At 36.1% G+C, this 20,787-nt stretch overlaps 1 protein-coding gene across 1 annotated transcript in view; it reads left to right on the top strand.

Moving 5' to 3' along the window:
• The window catches only part of LOC140157959 (uncharacterized), a 42,959-nt gene that overhangs the window by 10,073 nt on the left and 12,099 nt on the right, over nt 1–20,787 (top strand). Inside the window, exons 2-5 of the mRNA XM_072181207.1 lie at nt 1,196–1,426; nt 11,223–11,408; nt 13,843–13,968; nt 14,761–14,845. Coding sequence (XP_072037308.1) covers nt 1,196–1,426; nt 11,223–11,408; nt 13,843–13,968; nt 14,761–14,845 — 628 coding nt within the window. The remainder of the gene's footprint in view (nt 1–1,195; nt 1,427–11,222; nt 11,409–13,842; nt 13,969–14,760; nt 14,846–20,787) is intronic.

Genomic DNA, 20,787 nt, shown 5'->3' with positions numbered 1-20,787 from the left:
GGCGTTTTTACTCTCTTGAACAGGTAAGGTGGGGGGGGGTGGAGGTCGTGGTCGGATGCGATATCGCCATTTTTGACGTCAACATTTGATTAACACGCAATCATTACCTGGAGAGATTTGATCATGTCTCACCTCCTTTTCAACCAAATCGACAGTAATAACTCTTGTAGTGAGGGATCAACATTTAACCACAAATTGCCTTAGGCAAACCTCACTTCCTGGGGACCAAATACCACACAAGGTAATTTTTTATGTAACTCATTGACCAATTATATACTGCCTCTAGCTATAATGATAAACTTGTGATCTGGTCAACTCATTGACAGATACGAACCTCAGGAGGGAATTCAGTTTTGAATGCAAATAATCCTACATGTGTGTTATGTGGTGTAAAAACAAAATTATGTTGTTATAAAACCGTTGGGGCACGACAAAGTTCCCCACTGTATGTTGTTTTTCAATCATAACTGATAACCGTCTATTTTAAACGGGCTGTCAGCCTTGTAGTTTCTTCAGCCTCGTACGTCACGTGTCGCGTGTCCTTTACCTCCAGGGTAAGATTCGCTAAAATTACACCTTAGGGGCTGTGCAATAATTATGATCCCTGGTGGGAGAGTCAAATTGGGGACAAGAAATTCTTGGCCCCCAAGCAATCTTAGTAAGTCAAGGGGGCAAGCGATTTTTGGCACGCATTCATGGGGCGCCTCTTAAATAACACGCTCTAAAAAGAATAACGTTACGAAAACGCTTTTAAATATGCAACATTTCCTGCTCGCTGCGCTCGCAGTATATATCTAGACCATTTTAAGTTTGCAAATTGGGATTCAAAAAATTTGGCAAAGGGGGGGGGGGCGCAAAGAATTTTGGGCAGGCCAAAAGGGGGGTCGATTTTTGGCGTGGCAAGGGGGGGGGAAGTGATTTATGGCAGGCCGTTTGAAAATTTTACCCCCCGGGCCTCATAATTATTGCACAGCTCCTTATGTGATGACCTCAACACAATGGGAGAATTTGACAATTATTCATAATCGATCGATCATGTTAGCTTGCCTCAGTTTGCATATCGCAAACCAACAGAATTCATCATACGTTTTCGTTGCTAATAGATAAACCGTGAATTTAGTGTCACCAACCTTACATCTATTATATTGCACGATGATGTATGAAGTCTAAAAAGTACTACCTATTTGAATACTAGGGCCAAGCAGAGTTAAATACTGCGCCGGAAAATACCATGAAAAACTTAACAGAGTTTTTTCGCCTGATCATCTGTATTGAGATAACTTCCATTATACACTTGTATCGAAGTTTACATGATGAGACAAGTCTTCCAGAATTGGCAATCAATGGTCCTGGCTACAAATTTGGTCAACCGCTTTTGAGTTGGAAAATTTCCAAAAGCAAGGCTATGCCTCAAGGTTACCACGTTGTGAGTACTCCATCATCACGATGTAAACTTTATTTTCAAGTATAGAAAACAACAGTGCTAAAACAGCTATCATATCGTCAAGCATTTCAATATTGGACTGTGTAAGATATAGGCACTGTTTGTGCTGTCGTGTGTGTGTATTCTTTCCACGTATGAGTGAACACGTTTTCCCATGATTGTCGGTTCAATAATACTATAAACTATTTGTAATAATTTCGTACCCTTGACCTAAAACAGTATAGCGGTTTACAAAATAAAAATCTGTGAATCGGAACCTTCACGATCTAAAATTCGGACATCCTTGGTGTCAAAATGGTGTCCCCTGACTTTCAGATGTAGACACTGCTGAGTCGTTTCCACTTAAGCTGGCTCTGCGATGTTGTTGCATGCGAATATGATTAGGTTGGATGTAGGAGTCCTGACAATCTTGACAGTCTTGATCTCCATAATAGCGTACCCCGCAGACCACTCCACTGATCCTTCCGTTGGGCTGTTTGTCCTTGGGATGTACTAAGGACTGGCGGATCGTAGTGACCCCGTGGTTGCGATAAATTCCTTTATGGGTATCTGTAAATCTAGTAACGTATCGAAACGTATGGAAACGTATGGAAATGGATGGAAATGGATGGAAATGGATGGAAATAGGACAGGAATGGATCGAAAAGGATGAAAATGGGTCGGAATAAAACAAAATATGACTCGAACATCTCAAAATGAGTACAATAAGAGCTAAAATTCGTCAAAATGTGTTTCACCCATCGGGCAAAATACAGAGCTCGTCTCCGAAGACTTCACCACTAGTGCTAGGCGATACGTGATTCGTGCAATACCAATTTAGCTTCTCGCATGCTTTCCATTCAGCGGCATGGAAACACTACCAAGTTTCTTCAACTTCATTTAATTATTTAATTCAATAAACTTTCTTTCTTTCTCTATTTTTTCTTTCTTTCTTTGTTTCTTTATTTTTTCTTTCTTTATTTCTTTCTTTATTTCATTCTTTCTTTCTTTCTTTCTTTCTTTCTTTCTTTCCTTTCTTTTTTTCTTTTTTTTTCTTTCTTTCTTTCTTTCTTTCTTGATTTGTTTTGTTTTCTTTTCTTTAATTTTTTATTTCTTTATTTCTTTCTTTATTTCTTTCTTTCTTGATTTCTTTCTTTTTCTCTTTTCTTTTCTTTTCTTTTCTTTCTTTCTTTAATTTTTTCTTTCTTTATTTCTTTCTTTATTTCTTTCTTTATTTATTTCTTTATTTCTTTCTTTATTTCTTTCTTTATTTCTTTCTTTCTTGATTTCTTTATGTCTTATTTCTCTATTTATTTATTTCTTTATTTATTTCTTTTTTCTTCCTTTTTTTTCTTTCTTTCTTTCTTTCTTTCTTTCTTTGTTTCTTTCTTTCTTTCTTTCGATCTTTTTTTTTTTTTTTTTTTTTTCTTTTTTTTTTTTCTTTCTTTATTTATTACTTTATTTTTATTTTTTATTTCTTTCTTTCTTTTTTTCTCTTTCTTTCTTTCATGGGGTGGGTAATACCTATGTTAATTTCTTTCTCATTCTCTCTCTCTATCTCTCTCTCTCATTAAATTTTTATTCTTATTGCTTTTTGTTTTCCTTTCCTTTTTCTTTCTTTCTCTTTCTTTTCGTGTCTTTTTTCTTATATTTGGTATTTTGTCTTTCATTTTTCGTGTTCTTTTCTTTTCTTATCCTGTGTCTTCATTTGTTTTCTTGTCTTCCCTATTTTTGAATTTCTTTCTTTCTTGCTTTTTCTTTTCATGCAAATAAAATTCAAATAATGGAAGGAAAAAAGAACAATAAGAAACTTTTATGTTATTAAAATAGAAAGAAAGAAAGAAAGAATCAATTTTCTTTTAATTAATCAATTAACGCAAGAAGGAAAGAAAGAAAGAGCAATTCTTCTTTAATTAAGAATAAATAAATTGATTTGTATTGATGTTTAGATTAATATTGAAAGATATCAATTAATTAAATAAACAGTTCTTCTTCATTTTTCTCAATGACATTACTTAATAGACCCCACGCATTCTTTTACCGCCCAAGTCTAAAATCATAAAATGATGACCTCGGTGACCTTAACCCACTAACCAAAACAAACTTTTGCATAATATAATGAAAATCCTAGGCCTCCGGTCACAATCCACACACTCTCCTCCATGCAATTTATTAGCTGCAATTACTGGATGCATAAACCTAGGGCTCAATGCTCTGTACTGCTTGGAATATTTTGACCCTGATTGAACAGATTCATCAGGATCGGTATAGTAAACTGGTTAACAAAGTTCTTTGTATCTGATCCAGAATGTTCACTTACTTGTGTACGTTTCAACAACAGCTGTTGTCTTTATCAACACTTGATGGGTAGTGACTGCTATTGGCAACCGACGCTAGAAGTAGTTCCAGCGTTGATCTTGGAGTTGCCAGTCTGTTTTCCTTCAAGGGATTTTCTTGATCCCTGAGTCAGGAACTCATCGAAAATGTGAGAGAGTTGGTACTGTCCTTCATCTCTGTTCAAAAGTCCCAGGCTTCAAACATCGATCTGTCGGGCGCCCAACTCAAAAAATGGGTCATCAATCTCTCGAAATACAAATTAAACCCTGCACAAACCAGCGTGTTGTCAAAAGGTCTAAATTTTGCTATCTCGCCACCAGAAATATGCGCGGAGGAATTTGTGTTAGCAACCGAATTGGCGTGCACCCACCTACCCCAGGACGATAGAATCCAACTTCGAGGTAAAATAGCAAGCACGCTGAAATCATCGAAAGTACCGGAACAAAACATCACCAAAGACGAAAGGAAAGCTATTAAAGACTTGAAGAAAGTGGAGGACATCATAATATTACCTGCAGATAAAGGCAAATCGACCGTTGTACTGGACAAAGCTGAATATGAAGAGAAAGTTACTACCATGCTTGGAGACAAGAAGACGTACGAGGAACTACCGGCTGACCCGACACAGAGGTACAAACGGAAATTAGTTGCCAAGTTGACAGGTCTCAAGAAGGAAGGTAAGATCACCGAATTGAAGTATAAACAGCTCTATCCTACGGCGGAAAATGTACCCAGATTATATTGTACGCCAAAAATCCATAAGCTTAACACCCCATTGCGTCCAATCGTAGACTATACAGCAACCATCGGGTATAGCACATCGAGATGGCTCGCTGATATTTTAGGTGCATTGGTTGGTAACACTCAACATCATGTCAAGAATTCCAAACAATTGTCTGAAGATCTCGCTAAAGTGGTCATAGATGAAGAAGACATTCTCAACTCGCATGACGTAGTTAGTTTGTTCACCAACACCCCTATAGACCAAGTATTAGACATTGTTCAACGTAGACTTGAGAATGAAAACATATTGCGTGTTTACAACAGAGAGACAGGGTTTAAGCTAACCAGTAAGGATGTGGTAGAACTTCTTGAGTTCATACTAACTACCACATATTTTACCTTTAGAGGTAAGATTTACCGCCAGCTTTTTGGTACTGCGATGGGCAGCCCTGTATCCCCGATTGCAGCCAATATATTCATGGAGGCTCTGGAACAGCAGGCAATTGCTACGGCACCTCTAGACTGTAGACCGAAGCTATGGTTGCGTTATGTGGATGACGTGTTGGAAGTTATAAACAAAGACAGTGTCCAGCGTCTTACCGATCATATCAACCAAGTGGACAAGTCGGGTTCAATAAAATTCACCTTTGAGCAAGAATCTCAAGGCAGCCTTCCATTTCTGGATACTTTGATTGTGAAAAAAGAAGACGACACCGTAAAGCTACTGGTCTACCGTAAGCCAACTCATACAGACCAGTACCTCAACTATCAGTCCCATCACCCTCTACATCAAAAGCTTGGTGTGATACGCACTTTGTATAACAGGAAAGACAGCGTTGTGACAGAGGAGGAGGATAAAGTGGAAGAAGAGAAGAAAGTGCAAGAAGCCCTCAGAACATGCGGCTATCCTGACTGGACCTTTAAAAAGGTCAAAGATCAGATACAAAGCGTCAAGCCCAAGAAAGTGAGCAAAAAGACTGATGATAAAACCAGGAGCATAGGCATGGTTGTACTTCCTTATGTAAAGGGTGTCACAGAAAGAGTATCTCGAGTTATGAAAAATTACAACATTTCTACTGCGATGAAGCCGCACAACACTCTCAGAAAACAACTGGTACACCCAAAAGACAAACGCGATCCAAATAACACCACTGATGCAGTATATAAGATTCCCTGTATGAACTGCGAATTGTCTTACATAGGTGAAACTGGCAGAAAGTTTGGCACAAGACTTGAAGAACATAAAAGCGAGGCGGAGAAAGTGAGTAAAACGGTAACCACCAGAGCAGGGAGAAAGGAATCGTTAACAACAACACACAAGTCGGCCATTACTGATCATGTCGTCGACAAGAATCACGTCATAGGATGGGGAAGCTGAGGTCATCGGCACAGAGCAAAATAGATACACTCGCTGGATAAAGGAGGCTATAGAAATAAGAAAGCGGAGGGGCACCACCATGAACAGAGATGAAGGACAGTACCAACTCTCTCACATTTTCGATGAGTTCCTGACTCAGGGATCAAGAAAATCCCTTGAAGGAAAACAGACTGGCAACTCCAAGATCAACGCTGGAACTACTTCTAGCGTCGGTTGCCAATAGCAGTCACTACCCATCAAGTGTTGATAAAGACAACAGCTGTTGTTGAAACGTACACAAGTAAGTGAACATTCTGGATCAGATACAAAGAACTTTGTTAACCAATATTTTGACCCGTTTCCATCCATTCTTACCCATTTCCATCCGTTCTTACCCATTTCCATCCTTTTTCATCCATTTCCACCCGTTTCCATACGTTTCGATACGTTACTAGATTTACAACTACCCATTCTTTTATGATAGATTCATAATATTATATTCATATTATTATTGAATTACAATAAAGTTTCCACGACTTTAATAATTCATTTATTTTCAAGTTGTACGATTTGCAATTCTGGAATTTAAATACACGAGGAAGGAGGAGATTGCATTAACTCTTTTCATTTTTGCAATTGCAAAGGGGGCCCTGACAGCCTGACAGCAACTGCTGACTTGACACCACTGAACATGACAATTACAGAAATATCATTTAGCCTATCCTGAAAATGTTAAACTACACGAGGAAGGAGGATTTGTAATAGCAATTTCGATTTCTTGAATAAATGACACATCATCATCATCATCATCATCATCATCATCATCATCATCATCATCATCATCATCATCAGTCGGCGACGGATCAGGCCACTACAACTTTCTCCAACTATAGCGATCTTGAGCAAGCGAAACCATTTTGTTTGGCTGGACATACTGTAAGTACAGTGTACGCGGCCGTTCCGGTTTCCTCTTCCTATGTGGTGGAATATAAGGAATACGATAAAGGGAATATTCTTTCACAGGCTTCAAGACACATCATCATCAAAATAATGCTGGCACAGTCGCTACTAAAGACAGCAATGGATTATATACAATTTTACTAGAAATGATTGCGATTAACTAGATGAAAAGATGTAGAAAGCCCTTGCAGGATGAAGGAGGAGGGACGGTGTCAATTGTATACGGATGCTATTGGTATACAGTTAACATAATATGGTTAACTAGCAAAGACGACATTGGTAAACTAAAAATAGTTGAAGAATATTTAGTAAACATGATAAATCTAAGAAAACACATCAGAAGTTTAATCATGCTTTTACAGCAAAGGCCCAGAAATAAGATATGCAGAGGTATAGTAGCCCTTCTAGACGGTGTAGACAAGAGGCCACAGGATATGTATACCGACAAATTTACAAAAAAAAGGCTTGGTGACAAAGGTATAGAGATAAATAACATTTAATATCTTGATCTTTGCTTTCATCTGATATGACCATGATTGTGGTGTTCAGCATTAGTCTTCTCCTTTCTCTTGCTGTTTTCACTGCTCTCAGAATGTCCAGTAGCTCTTTCCTGCTTCCAAACACAAAGGTGGTTTCATCAGCGTACCTTAGATTTGTAACTCGCTTTTCCAACCACTCAACCAAAGTATTTATTTATTTATTTTTTTATTTTTTTTATTTTTTATTTTTTTTTGACAGCCATGGTGTTACTGTCTATGGTTTATTCCCTGTACTTGAGTCCGGTGGGGGGAAGAAAACATACAAAATAACCACCGGACCCTTCACAAAACTTTCCTGACAGCAAAGACTATAATTGTTATATATTATTATATAGTTATACATATAAAACCTTTAAATAGGGCCTATACTATAATTATTACACATATTTTACTTAAATGATTAACAAAAAAGATTAACAAAGGATTTTTTTAAAACCAATTAACCAGTGCAGAGACTTCGCCATAGTTGCCATTTTTTCGAAAACTTGTTACGCTCTAAATTACATGTTGCTTGATATTTCAGGATATCATAATAATGTTCAATTTCTTGTTTAAAAGCTTTTAAATCTGGGTATTGTTCCATCATCTTTGCTCTATAGATGTGGAATTTTGCCATTGTCATTATAAGGGTTAAAGTCAAATCAAATTTAGAACCAAATAGAATTGTCAAAGTAGACATTTCCAATTCCACATTAGTTTGTTCTTTTATCCATAATTTAATGGTATTCCAAAATATTTGGGAGACCTGACAATTTTACAAAAAGATGTTTAATTGTTTCCGGGTTCCCCTTACAAAATGTACATAAATCATCCTCCCTTACATTAAATTTTAGCAACAGACTATTTGTTCCTAAAATCCTTTGGTTAATTCTATATTGGAACCATCTATACTTCGAATCAACAGAAAACTTGAAATTTAAAAGACATAATTGTTTCCACTCCTCATTTTCTATATCAACATCTATTTTCCACTTATTATCCAATTGTTTCATTCTTTTAACATTTACAAAAACATCGTAGAATAACTTACAACCTTTACGATATTTAAACAATAAGTCCATATTACTCGATCTAAAAGGTGAAACTAATTTTGTCCCTTTTAACTTGTTAATATTGAAATTTGACTGAATTGCTCTTATAATACCATTGTATTCAAGGAAGTTTGTTTTCACATTATACATTTCTTCAAAGTCATCTTTTGACATAAAAGTCCCATTTTCTGACAGTAAATCATTTATAAAAAGAACCCCCTTTTCCTTCCAATGAACATAATGAATTGAATTACCACCAATTTTGATTTTATCATTCCACCACAGGTACTGCTTTGCAATACGATTGAAATCTAATTCACCATAATTAACAATATTTATCAAAGAGGACCAAGAAAAAAATACGTCATACCAGAACTTATTGTCTACCTTATTTTTCGTTGCATTAAATCGGAGTAGACCTGTACAGCAAATATCGTTAGTCTTCACATTCAAACATAACTTTGACAATTTTATCCATTGTTTGTCACCTTGAATAACCCTGCGAATCCAATTATTTTTAGTGCATTTATATGAGATTCGACATCTGGCATTTTAACTCCTCCATTCTCATAATCTTGTACAAACTGAGATCTTTTATTTTGTCCGGCTTCCCATTCCAAACATATTTAAAAATGATGTCATTAACTGTTTTGATAAAATCTTTGCTCGGATTTGGAAGCATCTGCGCAATATAACTGATCTTAGGAAGAACCAACGATTTTACCACTACAACTCGACCCAATACAGTAAGATTCCTTTTTTCCAATTGGAAATCATCTTTTCATCAGTACAAGTGATTTTTCATAGTTCTGTTTAACCATTTGCACCAAATCAGTATTGAAAGAAATTCCTAAAAATCAAAATTGCCCTCAAAATTCCAAGTTAGTTTTTTATTTTCACAAATTTTTGTGATTCTATTTTTATATGATCCTATCCATACTGCCACTGTTTTATCAGTATTAATTTTCAAACCAGAAATTTCACGAAAAATATTCAAAGTATCAAATGCGCTTTTTAGCGACTTTTCTGTGCCATCTAATATCAAGGATGTGTCGTCTGCGTATTGTGTAATTTTAAAATTCATGTCCTTTACTTTTATTCCTTTTACATTCTTATTTTCTTTTATCATTAAAGCTAAAATTTCCGCACATAAAACAAAAATATATGGCGAAAGCGGATCGCCCTGTCTACAACTACGCTGAATTTGAAACGGTTTTGAAATATTCCCATTTATTATTACTGACGAAGAAGCATTCTTATATAGGGTTTCAAACCATCTACAAATATCTGTCCCAAAATTAAAAGCTTTTAGAGTTTTAAATATAAAATCATGTGATACCGTGTCAAATGCTTTTTCAAAATCTATGAGTAATAGCAGACCAGGTATTTTATGAATATCTGTATAATTTAACAAGTCATAGAGAAGGCGAATATTTTCGCCTATAAATCTGTTTGGAACAAAACCATTCTGGTCTTCCGAAATTAGATGGTTTAAAACTGATTTTACGCGGTTAGCAATACAAGCAGATGCTAACTTATAGGAAACATTTAAGAGTGATATAGGCCTCCAGTTCTTTAGGAAATGACGAGGTTTATCCCCTTTGGTAGAAGAGTAACATGACCAATTTTTGTTCTTTTGTAAGAGAACCTTTCCTAAAACCTTCATTTAACGACCGAAGAAGAAAAATGGAAATGTCGTCCCAAAACATTTTATAAAATTCTACTGTAAAACCATCTGGGCCAGGAGTTTTGTTATTTTTCATATTTTTCAAAGCAATTGAGAGCTCAGACAAATCCAGCTCACCTTCTAAATTATTTGACTGCATTTGCGTTAATTTATTGAAACATAAATGTAGATCATCAATATTGACATTGTTTTTTTCTTCCTTTTCTTTGTACAAAGTTTTGTAAAATAACAAAATTTCTTTTTCAATCTCCTCCTGAGATGTTGCCTCTGTGTTATCTTTCTTAGTAATTTTACATATTTGTTTATTTACGAAGTTTCTTTTTTCAAGGTTAAGAAAATATTTGGACGGTTTCTCCCCTTCTTCTATCCATTTAGCTTTTGATCGAACAAAACAACCTTTAATTTTTCTAGTACGCAGCTCTTCAAGCTTTTGTTTAGCGGGATTAAGTTCCCTCATTTCTGAATCGACGTTTTGGTTATTTAAAGCCGTTTCTTCACATATCTTCTCCAGATGCTGTATCAAATTGTCAAGTGTTTCTTCTGTTTTATCTAAGTCTTTCTTTCTTTTGGATGAAAAAGCCAAAGTAGCACCTCTAATTTCCAATAATAATGTTTCGAAGAACAGCTGGTCATCGATAGTAAGAACTAACGTCGTCGGATTAATATCATTTATATATTCTCTATCATAAGGAGAGGCCGCATATATTTTCTTCACCTTAGTAATCGAATCTTTAACAATATTTACATATTCCTCTTCTTTAAGCAATTCATTATTGAATTTCCAAGATCCCCGACCATTTTTAATATTATTACCTTTACTTAGGCCAATGATCACCATAGAATGGTCAGTTCTGTAACCAGGTGTTATATCAGCAAAATCGATCAAATTTAGCAATTCAGATGAAATCAAAAAGAAATCTAATCTGGCTTGTTTTATTGGATTATTTTTTCTCCAAGTAAAACGTCTAATATTTGGATTCAGAACTCTCCATGGATCGCATATTTCCATGTCTTCTTTTATATTAAGAACCATTTCTTTTGCTTTCGGGTTATTAATATTTACATAATTGAAAGTATTTATGATTACTCCATTAGTGTATAATATCACAAAAGCTCATATAAAACGATCTTATGTGATCATTCTATTTGTTTTGTTTGGTTTTAGCCTAGCTATTTACGTGAGTACAATACTATCAGTCATCGTCTTGGATATAAGATCAGACAGGCAAACGAACCGTTTTTTCAATGTAACGAAAGAGTGAATAATGGGCACCGGCCCGACGTTTGGTGCAGCTTATACCGGCGCTTTGTGGACTACCGAATCAGTAACTTCGAAGATGCGGATGTCAAGGTAAAGCACACGGGCCGAGCAATAACCTCCATCCCGATAGTCCCCAAAAAATTTTGTGCGATTTATTCCATATTCATTACGTATTTTAAAAATATTTAGGGGAGTATATCGAGATTCGGGTTTCTTCACGGGCCGGGGGATTGTCTAACGTTTTTGCGTTTCCAGTTCCGTTGAGCCAAACGCTGCGATACGTTTTCATTTCTATTCCTTTTCGGCTCTAATAAAAAGCAAAATTATACTTCTACGCCACTCAAATTTGGTACACTCACCGGCCGCTTTCACCGGGTCAACCGGCGTCTTCAGCGGATGTTATTGCTCTGAAGAGTGTTGTTGTTAGTGATGTAGTACTAGGACACCTCCGATGACGTCACAGATGTTGATGACATCAAACTTGAAGATGTTGTGATGAATATACATCATTATACTTTTCGGCTTTAGTCTTTTTTTTTTGTTGAATTTTAATCGCCAACGGGTTGAAACTCTCAAACCTCTGCTCTCAACTTGCCGTTATTGTGTTTGCCGCTACTCCAAAGCACACGTAAAAACGGCGAACATCATAATATTAAGGGATTAGACAATTGTCCAAAAATTTGGCCAGAAATTTGAGTTGTCTCCAATGTTTACTTTTTCCCTTTAAATATTGATCACAAGTACAAGATTTATGGTGCATGTGAAAGAAGCAAGTCTACAAATTAATCTTCGTCATGATCATTTTTGTAAGCTTATAGAAAATTCTTAAAGTAGGCTTGTATATTTAATAATGCGTTATTGTTCACGGGGCCGATTTTCCTATAATTTTGCACATCATAGATACAGATGCCTTTTTACCTGGCATCGAGAAGCCAATCCCTTAAATACTGCTCCTACAGCCCAGTGGACACACAGGTCAGTTTCTGCCGTTGTATCGACGTTGCATCAACGTCCGATTTCGACGTTGAAATCAGGTTCAATGAGGTTGAAATCACGTTGTATTTGCAAATGGACATCAACGTTGATACAACGTCGAAATCCTAACCTGTGCCCAAGGCTGTTTGATGTGATCATTTATTAATTTTCTAGCAAAACATTATCATAAAGTTCAATTCTAGACCTGAATAATACCAACAGCTATCACACTAATAAATTGAATATATGAATACAAAACCCACCCAAGTCCATACTTTGGCCAAATTGAGTTAAGCATGGGAAATTGTTGCTATACATAGGCCTGTCATATGCATGAAAGAAAAACTCAACTCTTCTGTGTCTATTGAGCATGTGAAAAATAGCATGTATGAAAGAATCGCCCAAGTCCATGATTTGAGTCTTGTAACACATTGATTGAAATCCAGTATGTATAAAAGTCCACTTGTAACACATTCATTGCTGGAGAGTGACTTTTGAAAAATGAATGGGTTTAATCAAGGAAAGTGTGTGGTTTATATTACATGGCAGAATGCTTATCAACATTATACATACCTGTGTGCTTTATTTTGTAATATCTTACTAGTGGAAATCTCATTCCAAAATTGTTGTCTTTGTATATGATTCAAAAAACAGCATTTAAAATGAACCCCACGAAGTCCCTGAAATGCTAATCGTCATACCTAATACAGTTTAACCCGCTCATTTGCACGTAAAACTTACCATATTAACCAGGTAAATCTAACTGAAGGAATTAAAATGATACACATGTTTTTTTCTCAAAATCACTTCCCATGGACTTGGGTGGGTTTTGAATTTATGTATTCAATATTATTGTATACACATATATATTTTGTAACAATTTTTAACATAGATTTTCGTTTCTATATCAAACTATTCATCTTTTTCTGCTTTTTGTGGTAATCTTAATTCTATAGACTGTACATTTGTGTGCAGATTGAGGGCGCTATTTACATATAATTTTTATTTTTATTTTGCTAAATGAGGTATATCTTATATTTCATGATAAAAGTTTTTGAAAATTCCCTTGTCATTTGTTAGTCTGTTTGGTGATGTCTTAATACCATTTTAGTGTCTTAAAGATGCAAACAAGATTTTAGATAAATAGCGCCATCATTGTTCAACTTTTCTTTAAAATGACTCAGTTTTACATGCCATCAAACAACCGTGTGTCCACTGGTTTCCGTTTTCAACAAAGTAAAACAAATTTGTCATTCGTTCATCAACTTACATTTTTTCGTTTAAATTCGTATTTTATCTCAAGATCATAAATACGTAAGCCTACATTTTGCACGTTTCTTTCTTCACTAATTCAGATAAACATCTATTGCTTTATTTATGCTTTTGATGGCTTTAACTTGTATTGGGAGAAAAATGTTTGTATCCCCGTTTTATGTACTATGAAAAATAATGATTGTAAATTATTATTCTGATATAATTTTATTACAATTATTCTATGTCTGTTACTCTGAATTACCATCAAAGATTTATGCTTAAAAATGTGATACAGTTTACAGATTACATACCTGGATTATACGAGCATGTGACATATAAAGCAAACTTGGTATCGAGGGGCGGAAAATATATACCAAAAGGATTTCATTTACCAGAACAGATCAACGAGTTCTTACAATACGTAAGCAATACATATTACTATTTATTTCTCTCATATACTCATATTCACGGGACTATACATGACTAAAGCTATACGAGGGGACTCAGTACAAATGGTATTGGGTCCCCTCTAGGTCAAATAGGTCATTTGTCAAATTTTCTCAAAATGTTCAGACAGATAGCCAAATGTTCCTCATTGTCTGAAAAAGTTTTGAAATTTAACAACATTATTTCTGCAAGTTTGAGTTTCACAGATAATTTTGGCTCTAGGTAAACCGGTTGGTCTTTTTAAGAAAATCGGTTTTTCAATTGGTGTACTATATTGATTCTAGGCCATGTCGGCGGCATCTCCCTTACCAACTAATATACATGGTGTACTGAAAGCTAACCAACGGTATTCGCTAGCTCAATCATTTTGGGACAGCTTGGAGATCAGGGGCATAGCCAGCTTAATTGGTCGGGGGGGGGGGGGAGCAAAATAAAAAAAAAATAGGGCAAAGATGAGAAAAAAATTCCTAGTTGCATCATTTTGACCAGGTACTATCGGTGGGTATTATACATATACCTGATTTTTTCGGAGAGACTCGACTGTACATGTAACGTCTTTGAGTTTAAAAAAGGGCTTTATTGGAACTCTATTGGGACAATTGGGGTGATGGAAAACAAGCTCCTTGCCGATTTTCTCTTTAATGTTTTGTCAGAGGGGCACTTTTCTCTTCCATTTATTGTCTCCCCCCCCACCGGCTACGCTTCTGATGGGGATATATAGCATTGGTGTGTATCAAAACTACTTTTTTATGATTTTCTGTTACAGTCATCATTGCCTGAGAATTGCAGGGATAAAAAGTGGGTTCAGAAACACCCATGGCATCGTGGAAACACACTGAAAGAATTTGACGGTATGTTATGATTATATCATCATTGTTGTGTAATATAAATTGTCCTTTACACCATTGCTGTGACCCCGGGGCTGTGACATCACACTTATCATTTAACCATAGATTATTACTGAGCTAGATTGGCGAGTTCCTAGGTAACAAACTATCTTACATTTTGTTTATAGGATTAGGTTAAAAAGAAATTACAAAACGTTGAGCTGCAACGTTAAGATCATTTTTATCAAACTTCAGTATGAGTCGTATAGAGTCCAAATGTTGACTTACGATTCCACTCGGATTCAAAGTATAAAAAATGAATGTTTGCCTTTTTGTTTGTTTTTAAAGCAAAGCAATGGCTAACATGTCGACCACATCATAAAGGTGGTGATAATATAACGTGATGGTTGATGAATACATATGCAATAACGTCGCCAACATCATAACGTTGTGAATAACACAATGTTTATGAACAGATATACAATAATGTCGCCAACTGGCGCCAACATCATTAAGTTGTGAATACTGGCATGTGAATGTATCCCAGCAAACACAAAAACGTTTTAAAAACGTTTTAAATAAGTTATATTTTGGCTTTTGGTTTAGGTAAAAACGTTTTAATAACATTAAAATGTCGGGTTATATAAAGGTCATGATAACGTTTTAAAACGTTTTGTATGAAAACACACTACAACAATATTTTTAAATGTTTTCAAAACATGTTATTGTAAACTATTTTTGTAAACATTTTTGCCAAATATTGTGTCAATACTTAAATAACATTATGTCAAAATGTTTGAACCCAGCAAACACAGAAATGTTCTTAAAATGTTTTTTCAAAACCTTTTAATAACATTTAAATGTCGGGTTATATAAAGGTCATGAAAACGTTTTTAAAACGTTATTGAAAATATTTTGGGCAAACATTTTTCGCAAAATATTTGTTCAACCCCAAAATAACATTCTGTTTAGAATGTTTTGTATTAAGTTTTCAAGAATGATTTTGGAATGTTATTAAAACGTTTTTATACCCTTTATATAACCCGACATTTAAACGTTTTCTGTAAAACATTTTTGTTTGCTGAGCAGTAGAATAGACTATATGATGCGCAACTTCAACCTCCTGCTTTGCTCCTATTCTTTCTCCCTTTTTCCTACTGCACGCTCTTAACCTTCTTCTGCATGCTTCCTTCCCTCTTTGCTTGCTTTGCTATTTCTTACTATATAGGATAAAGGTTGTAGGTACAGATGGCATTACCATCAGCCCACCTGTCCCTAATCGCCTCTCTGTAGTGGACTGTAGCCGGATAGGTTATTGGAGTAGCCTAGATGACTGCAGCACACTGCTTTGTCTGCATCCATCGTGAGACTAAGGGTGACGTAACCCGGACTTCAACCTCTACTGACAACTCGCCCAGCCAGCGCGTCAGTATATGGCTAAAACCCTTTAAGAATCGATATGGAAGTGAAAGTAAAAAGAGGCCGTAATGCCCAAGGCCAAAACGGGCGCAACCACCAGAGAAAAGATGGTTGCAGATTGCCCAGTCATGACTCGGAAGCCAACACTTCGTATGACGTTTTGCAGCCAAAGCCGAAAGGACGCTGCAAGATTGATGAGAGCCATATGAGTGGACAAAGAAGTATTAATATATGTACATAAACTACGCAAAAAAAGTTTCTTTATGGTTAGGAAATGTACCCACTATTAAAATCTAGCGACCAATTTTGTACGTTTGCTACATAATCGCATGCGGGAGATTGTCCTGCGCACTTTGACACCTCAATCACTACTCTACGACACTCCTGAGAAAAGATATGAATGTTTAAGTAACACGAGGTCGAAAAATAAAAATTGCAAAGAAGCCTATTCAATGGTTTTAGAGCCGATTAACTGATCCAAGACGGTTTCATTATTCCCACCTTTTCAATTTTAATTTAAAGCATTTTAATTGATGCATGTTGGATAATCCTTTACTTATTGTGCAGATAATGATCAAAGACAAAGGTGAGTGGGTACTAAGACATTTACGTTTTGAGATATGGATTTGGAAAAGGGATTCAAAACAGGCCATGATTACAGCTGCATTCCTGGAAGCAGAAGGAATTGAGACACTTGAGTGGCCCTCCAGAAGCCCTGATATGATCTTAACCCCTTGGGGAACCTTTGGGATCAGCACAAGAGACGAGTCAACAAGAAGATAAAGGCAGATACAACTCTGGTGGGATTGCGTCGCATCGTTATCAACGAGTGGAACGGGATTGAGCAAGGTAACATTCGACGCCTCACTAGGAGCATGAGACGCCGCGTGGTTGCAGTAAGGGAAGCCAACGGTGGAAACACAAAGTATTGAAAGACTGGTAAAGAAAGAAATTAATCTCAAGTGAAGTTGGAAGCGGCAGTATGATGCCTGAAATGTGCTCAGCAATTAAACAAAAAATGTTATCTGCATGTTGTTTTTTTGTGTTCTTTTATGCTGAAAACTTGAATAGGCTTTTCTGCAATTTTCATTTTTCGACCTCGTGTTACTTAAACATTCATATCTTTTTTCAGGAGTGTCGTACCGTAGTGATTGAGGTGTCAAAAAACGCAGGACAATTATCCGCATGCGATTATTTAGCAAACGTACAAAATTAGTCGCTAGATTTTAATAGTGGGTAAATTTCCTAACCATAAAGAAACTTTTTTTGCGTAGTGTATAATACCAGAACTTTAAGGACTGAAGAATCTCTGGAATCACTTATAGATGAACTAAGAGATCTCAAGTGGGACATTATAGGACTGTCAGAGACAAAGCGTGCTGGAGAGGGCATTGAAGAATTAAAAGGAGGAGCATGGCTTTATAATCATGGAAAAACTGAGGACAACAGGAATGCGAAAGGAATTGGATTCATGATCCATCCAAAATATAAGAGAAATAAAATACTACTCAAATAGAGTTGTTTCACTTAATATACAACTGACAGCAAACAATCACCTATGTGTAGTGCAAGTGTATGCACCTACCAGCGAATATGAGGATGAAGCAGTAGAAGAAATGTATGAGGATGTGAGTAAGGCGATGGAAGAAAGTAGAGCGACCTACACCATAGTAATGGGAGATTTCAACGCCAAGATAGGTAGACGTCAATCCGGAGAGGAATCAATCATGGGAAGGTATGGAATTGGCGAAAGAAACAGAAGAGGAGAGATGCTACTTGAATATGCTACACAACAAAACCTGGTTATTGCCAACAAAAAAAAAAAAAAGAAAGAAAACAGATATTGGACATGGGAAAGCCCAGGAGGAAAGATCAGGAATCAAATTGATTTTGTACTAAGTAGCCAGAGAGGCATACTACAGAATTGTGAAGTGATCACGAATGTGGACATTGGCAGCGATCACAGGATGATTAGAGCTAAGATACTATTGAACAAGAAACTGGCGAGACTCAAATTCATCAAGAATGCTAAAAAGAGCAAACTTAATATAATGCGGCTGAAAGAAAGGAGGAAGAATTTCAACTTGCACTCAAGAATCGATTCACAGCACTGGATATGGATGATATGGATATAGACGCAAGATCTACACTTATATCCAGCACAGTGATAGAGGCTGCTGAAGAGATAGCACCACAAGAAAGAACAAAGAAACCAAAAACCAAAGAAGATATTGAGATTGAGGAGCTAGATATTAAAAGAAAGATACTCAGAGAAATCATAGACAAAACTACTACTCAGAAAGTAGAGTACAAGGAAACTGTGAAGGAAGTTAGAAAGAAGAGGCGTCAGAGAAGTAGAAGAAAACGAAGAGAACAAATTGAGTCCATCCTAGAAAGTGGTAAAGGACCAAAACAGATCTCCAAAATGAACAGTAAGAAAACTAGAATCAGCCAGATGAAAAACAAAAATGGTATTCCTACATCTAGTAGAGAAGAAATACTCAACATCTGTGCAGAGTTTTACCAAGACCTATATAGCTCTCATTCTAACCAAAGTAAACCAAATTTCTTGTCTCCAGATCAAACAGACATACCAAATGGAACTGTTAAAGAAGTAGAGACAGCAGTAAAACAAATGAAAGACAACAAAGCACCTGGCACTGATGACATATCCAGTGACGTGTATAATATAGGAGGTGCGGAAATCATCACTCAATTAACAAGACTATACAACCAAATATTGACAGAAAAGAAGATACCAGCAGCCTGGAAGGAAGCTAAGATTATTCTTCTACATAAGAAAGGAGATAAAGAGGATATCAAAAACTACCGACCAATTAGTCTGCTATCACATGCATATAAAATTTTCACACGAATCATTCAGAATAGAATCAAGAGAATCTTGGATGAAAATCAACCTAGAGAGCAGGCAGGCTTCAGAGAGGGCTTTTCAACAACTGATCATCTACATGCTTTGAACCAACTGATTGAGAAAGCAAATGAGTATCAGCTGAAGCTTTGTATTGGCTATATAGATTACGAGAAAGCTTTTGATTCGGTGGAACACAGTGACTTATTTGCAGCCTTAAGAAGGATTGGAGTTAACGAAGGGTATGTTAAGATTCTGGAGGACATTTACACAAACGCCACAGCTACAATCCACATAGATAAGGATGTCTCCAAGCCTATCCACATAAAGAGGGGAGTACGGCAAGGGGACACAATCTCTCCAAAAATATTCACAGCTGCCATGGAACAAATTTTCAAACAACTAGATTTAGACGAAAGAGGTATCAACATCGATGGAGAATGGTTAACTGACCTGAGGTTTGCAGATGATGTAGCCCTTACATCACCATCAGTCAAAGACTTGGAAGTTCAACTAAATAGTTTGAACACTGAGAGCAGGAAAATTGGATTAAAAATACACAAAGGGAAAACAAAATACATGACCAACTTTGACACTATAGAGTCCATTGAAATTGACAATGAACCGATTGAGAAAGTAGATAGTTACAAGTATCTGGGCAAGACAGTCAAAATGGAGGACAACACAAGAGAGGAAGTCTTACTAAGAATCAAGGCTGGCTGGTGTTGTTTTGGCAGGTACAAAGACATCCTTTGTGATAAAAAGCTACCAATGACACTGAGGAGGCGCATGTACGATCAATGCGTGTTATACCCACCATGACCTACGGCGCTGAAACCTGGTCGACAACTAAAGATCTGGAACATAAACTCACCACGACACAACGAGCCATGGAAAGACGTATGCTGAACATAACTGTACGCGACAAAATCAGAAACAGTGACATAAGAAATAAAACTGGAGTCAAAGACATCATGGAAAGGATCGGTGAAGCAAAATGGAGATGGGCAGGACATGTGGCAAGAAAAAACGACAACAGATGGACAAAAAGAGTCACCGAGTGGCAACCAAGAACAGGAAAGCGTAGAAGAGGAAGGCAAAGACGAAGATGGCGAGACGACTTAACAGCATGGGCAAGGGATGCGCAAGACAGACAGAAATGGAAGATTCTTGAAGAGGGCTTCATACTACAGAGGATGAAACAGCCTAGGTGAGGCGAGGTGAGATTATCAAAAATGTTTTTAAGGTTATGAAAACGTTTTATACTCTTAATATACCCTTTATATAACCCGACATTTAAACGTTTTCTGACAACCTTTTATAACCTTTTGCGAATGATGTCGAAAACGTTTTGTGTTTGCTGGGATATAATAATAATAATAATAATAATAATAATAATAATAATAATAATAATAATAATAATAATGATAATAATAATAATAATAATATAATAATAATATAATATTATATTAATATTAATATTAATATTAATATTAATATTAATATTAATATTAATATTAAGTCTTTATTTTCTATACCAAAAAGTTGGGAATAATAATACAATAACGTCACCAACATCATAAAGTTGGGAATAATGGCACGAGGGTGTAAACGTGTAAACAGATATGCAATAACGTCGCCAGCATCGTAAAGTTGGGATTAATACAATGTGAAGGTT

This window comes from Amphiura filiformis, chromosome 7 (genome assembly GCF_039555335.1).
Source record: "Amphiura filiformis chromosome 7, Afil_fr2py, whole genome shotgun sequence".
NCBI lineage: Eukaryota > Metazoa > Echinodermata > Ophiuroidea > Amphilepidida > Amphiuridae > Amphiura > Amphiura filiformis.
Note: the sequence above shows the minus strand (reverse complement) of the source record. Positions and strands in the feature narration are given on the sequence as shown.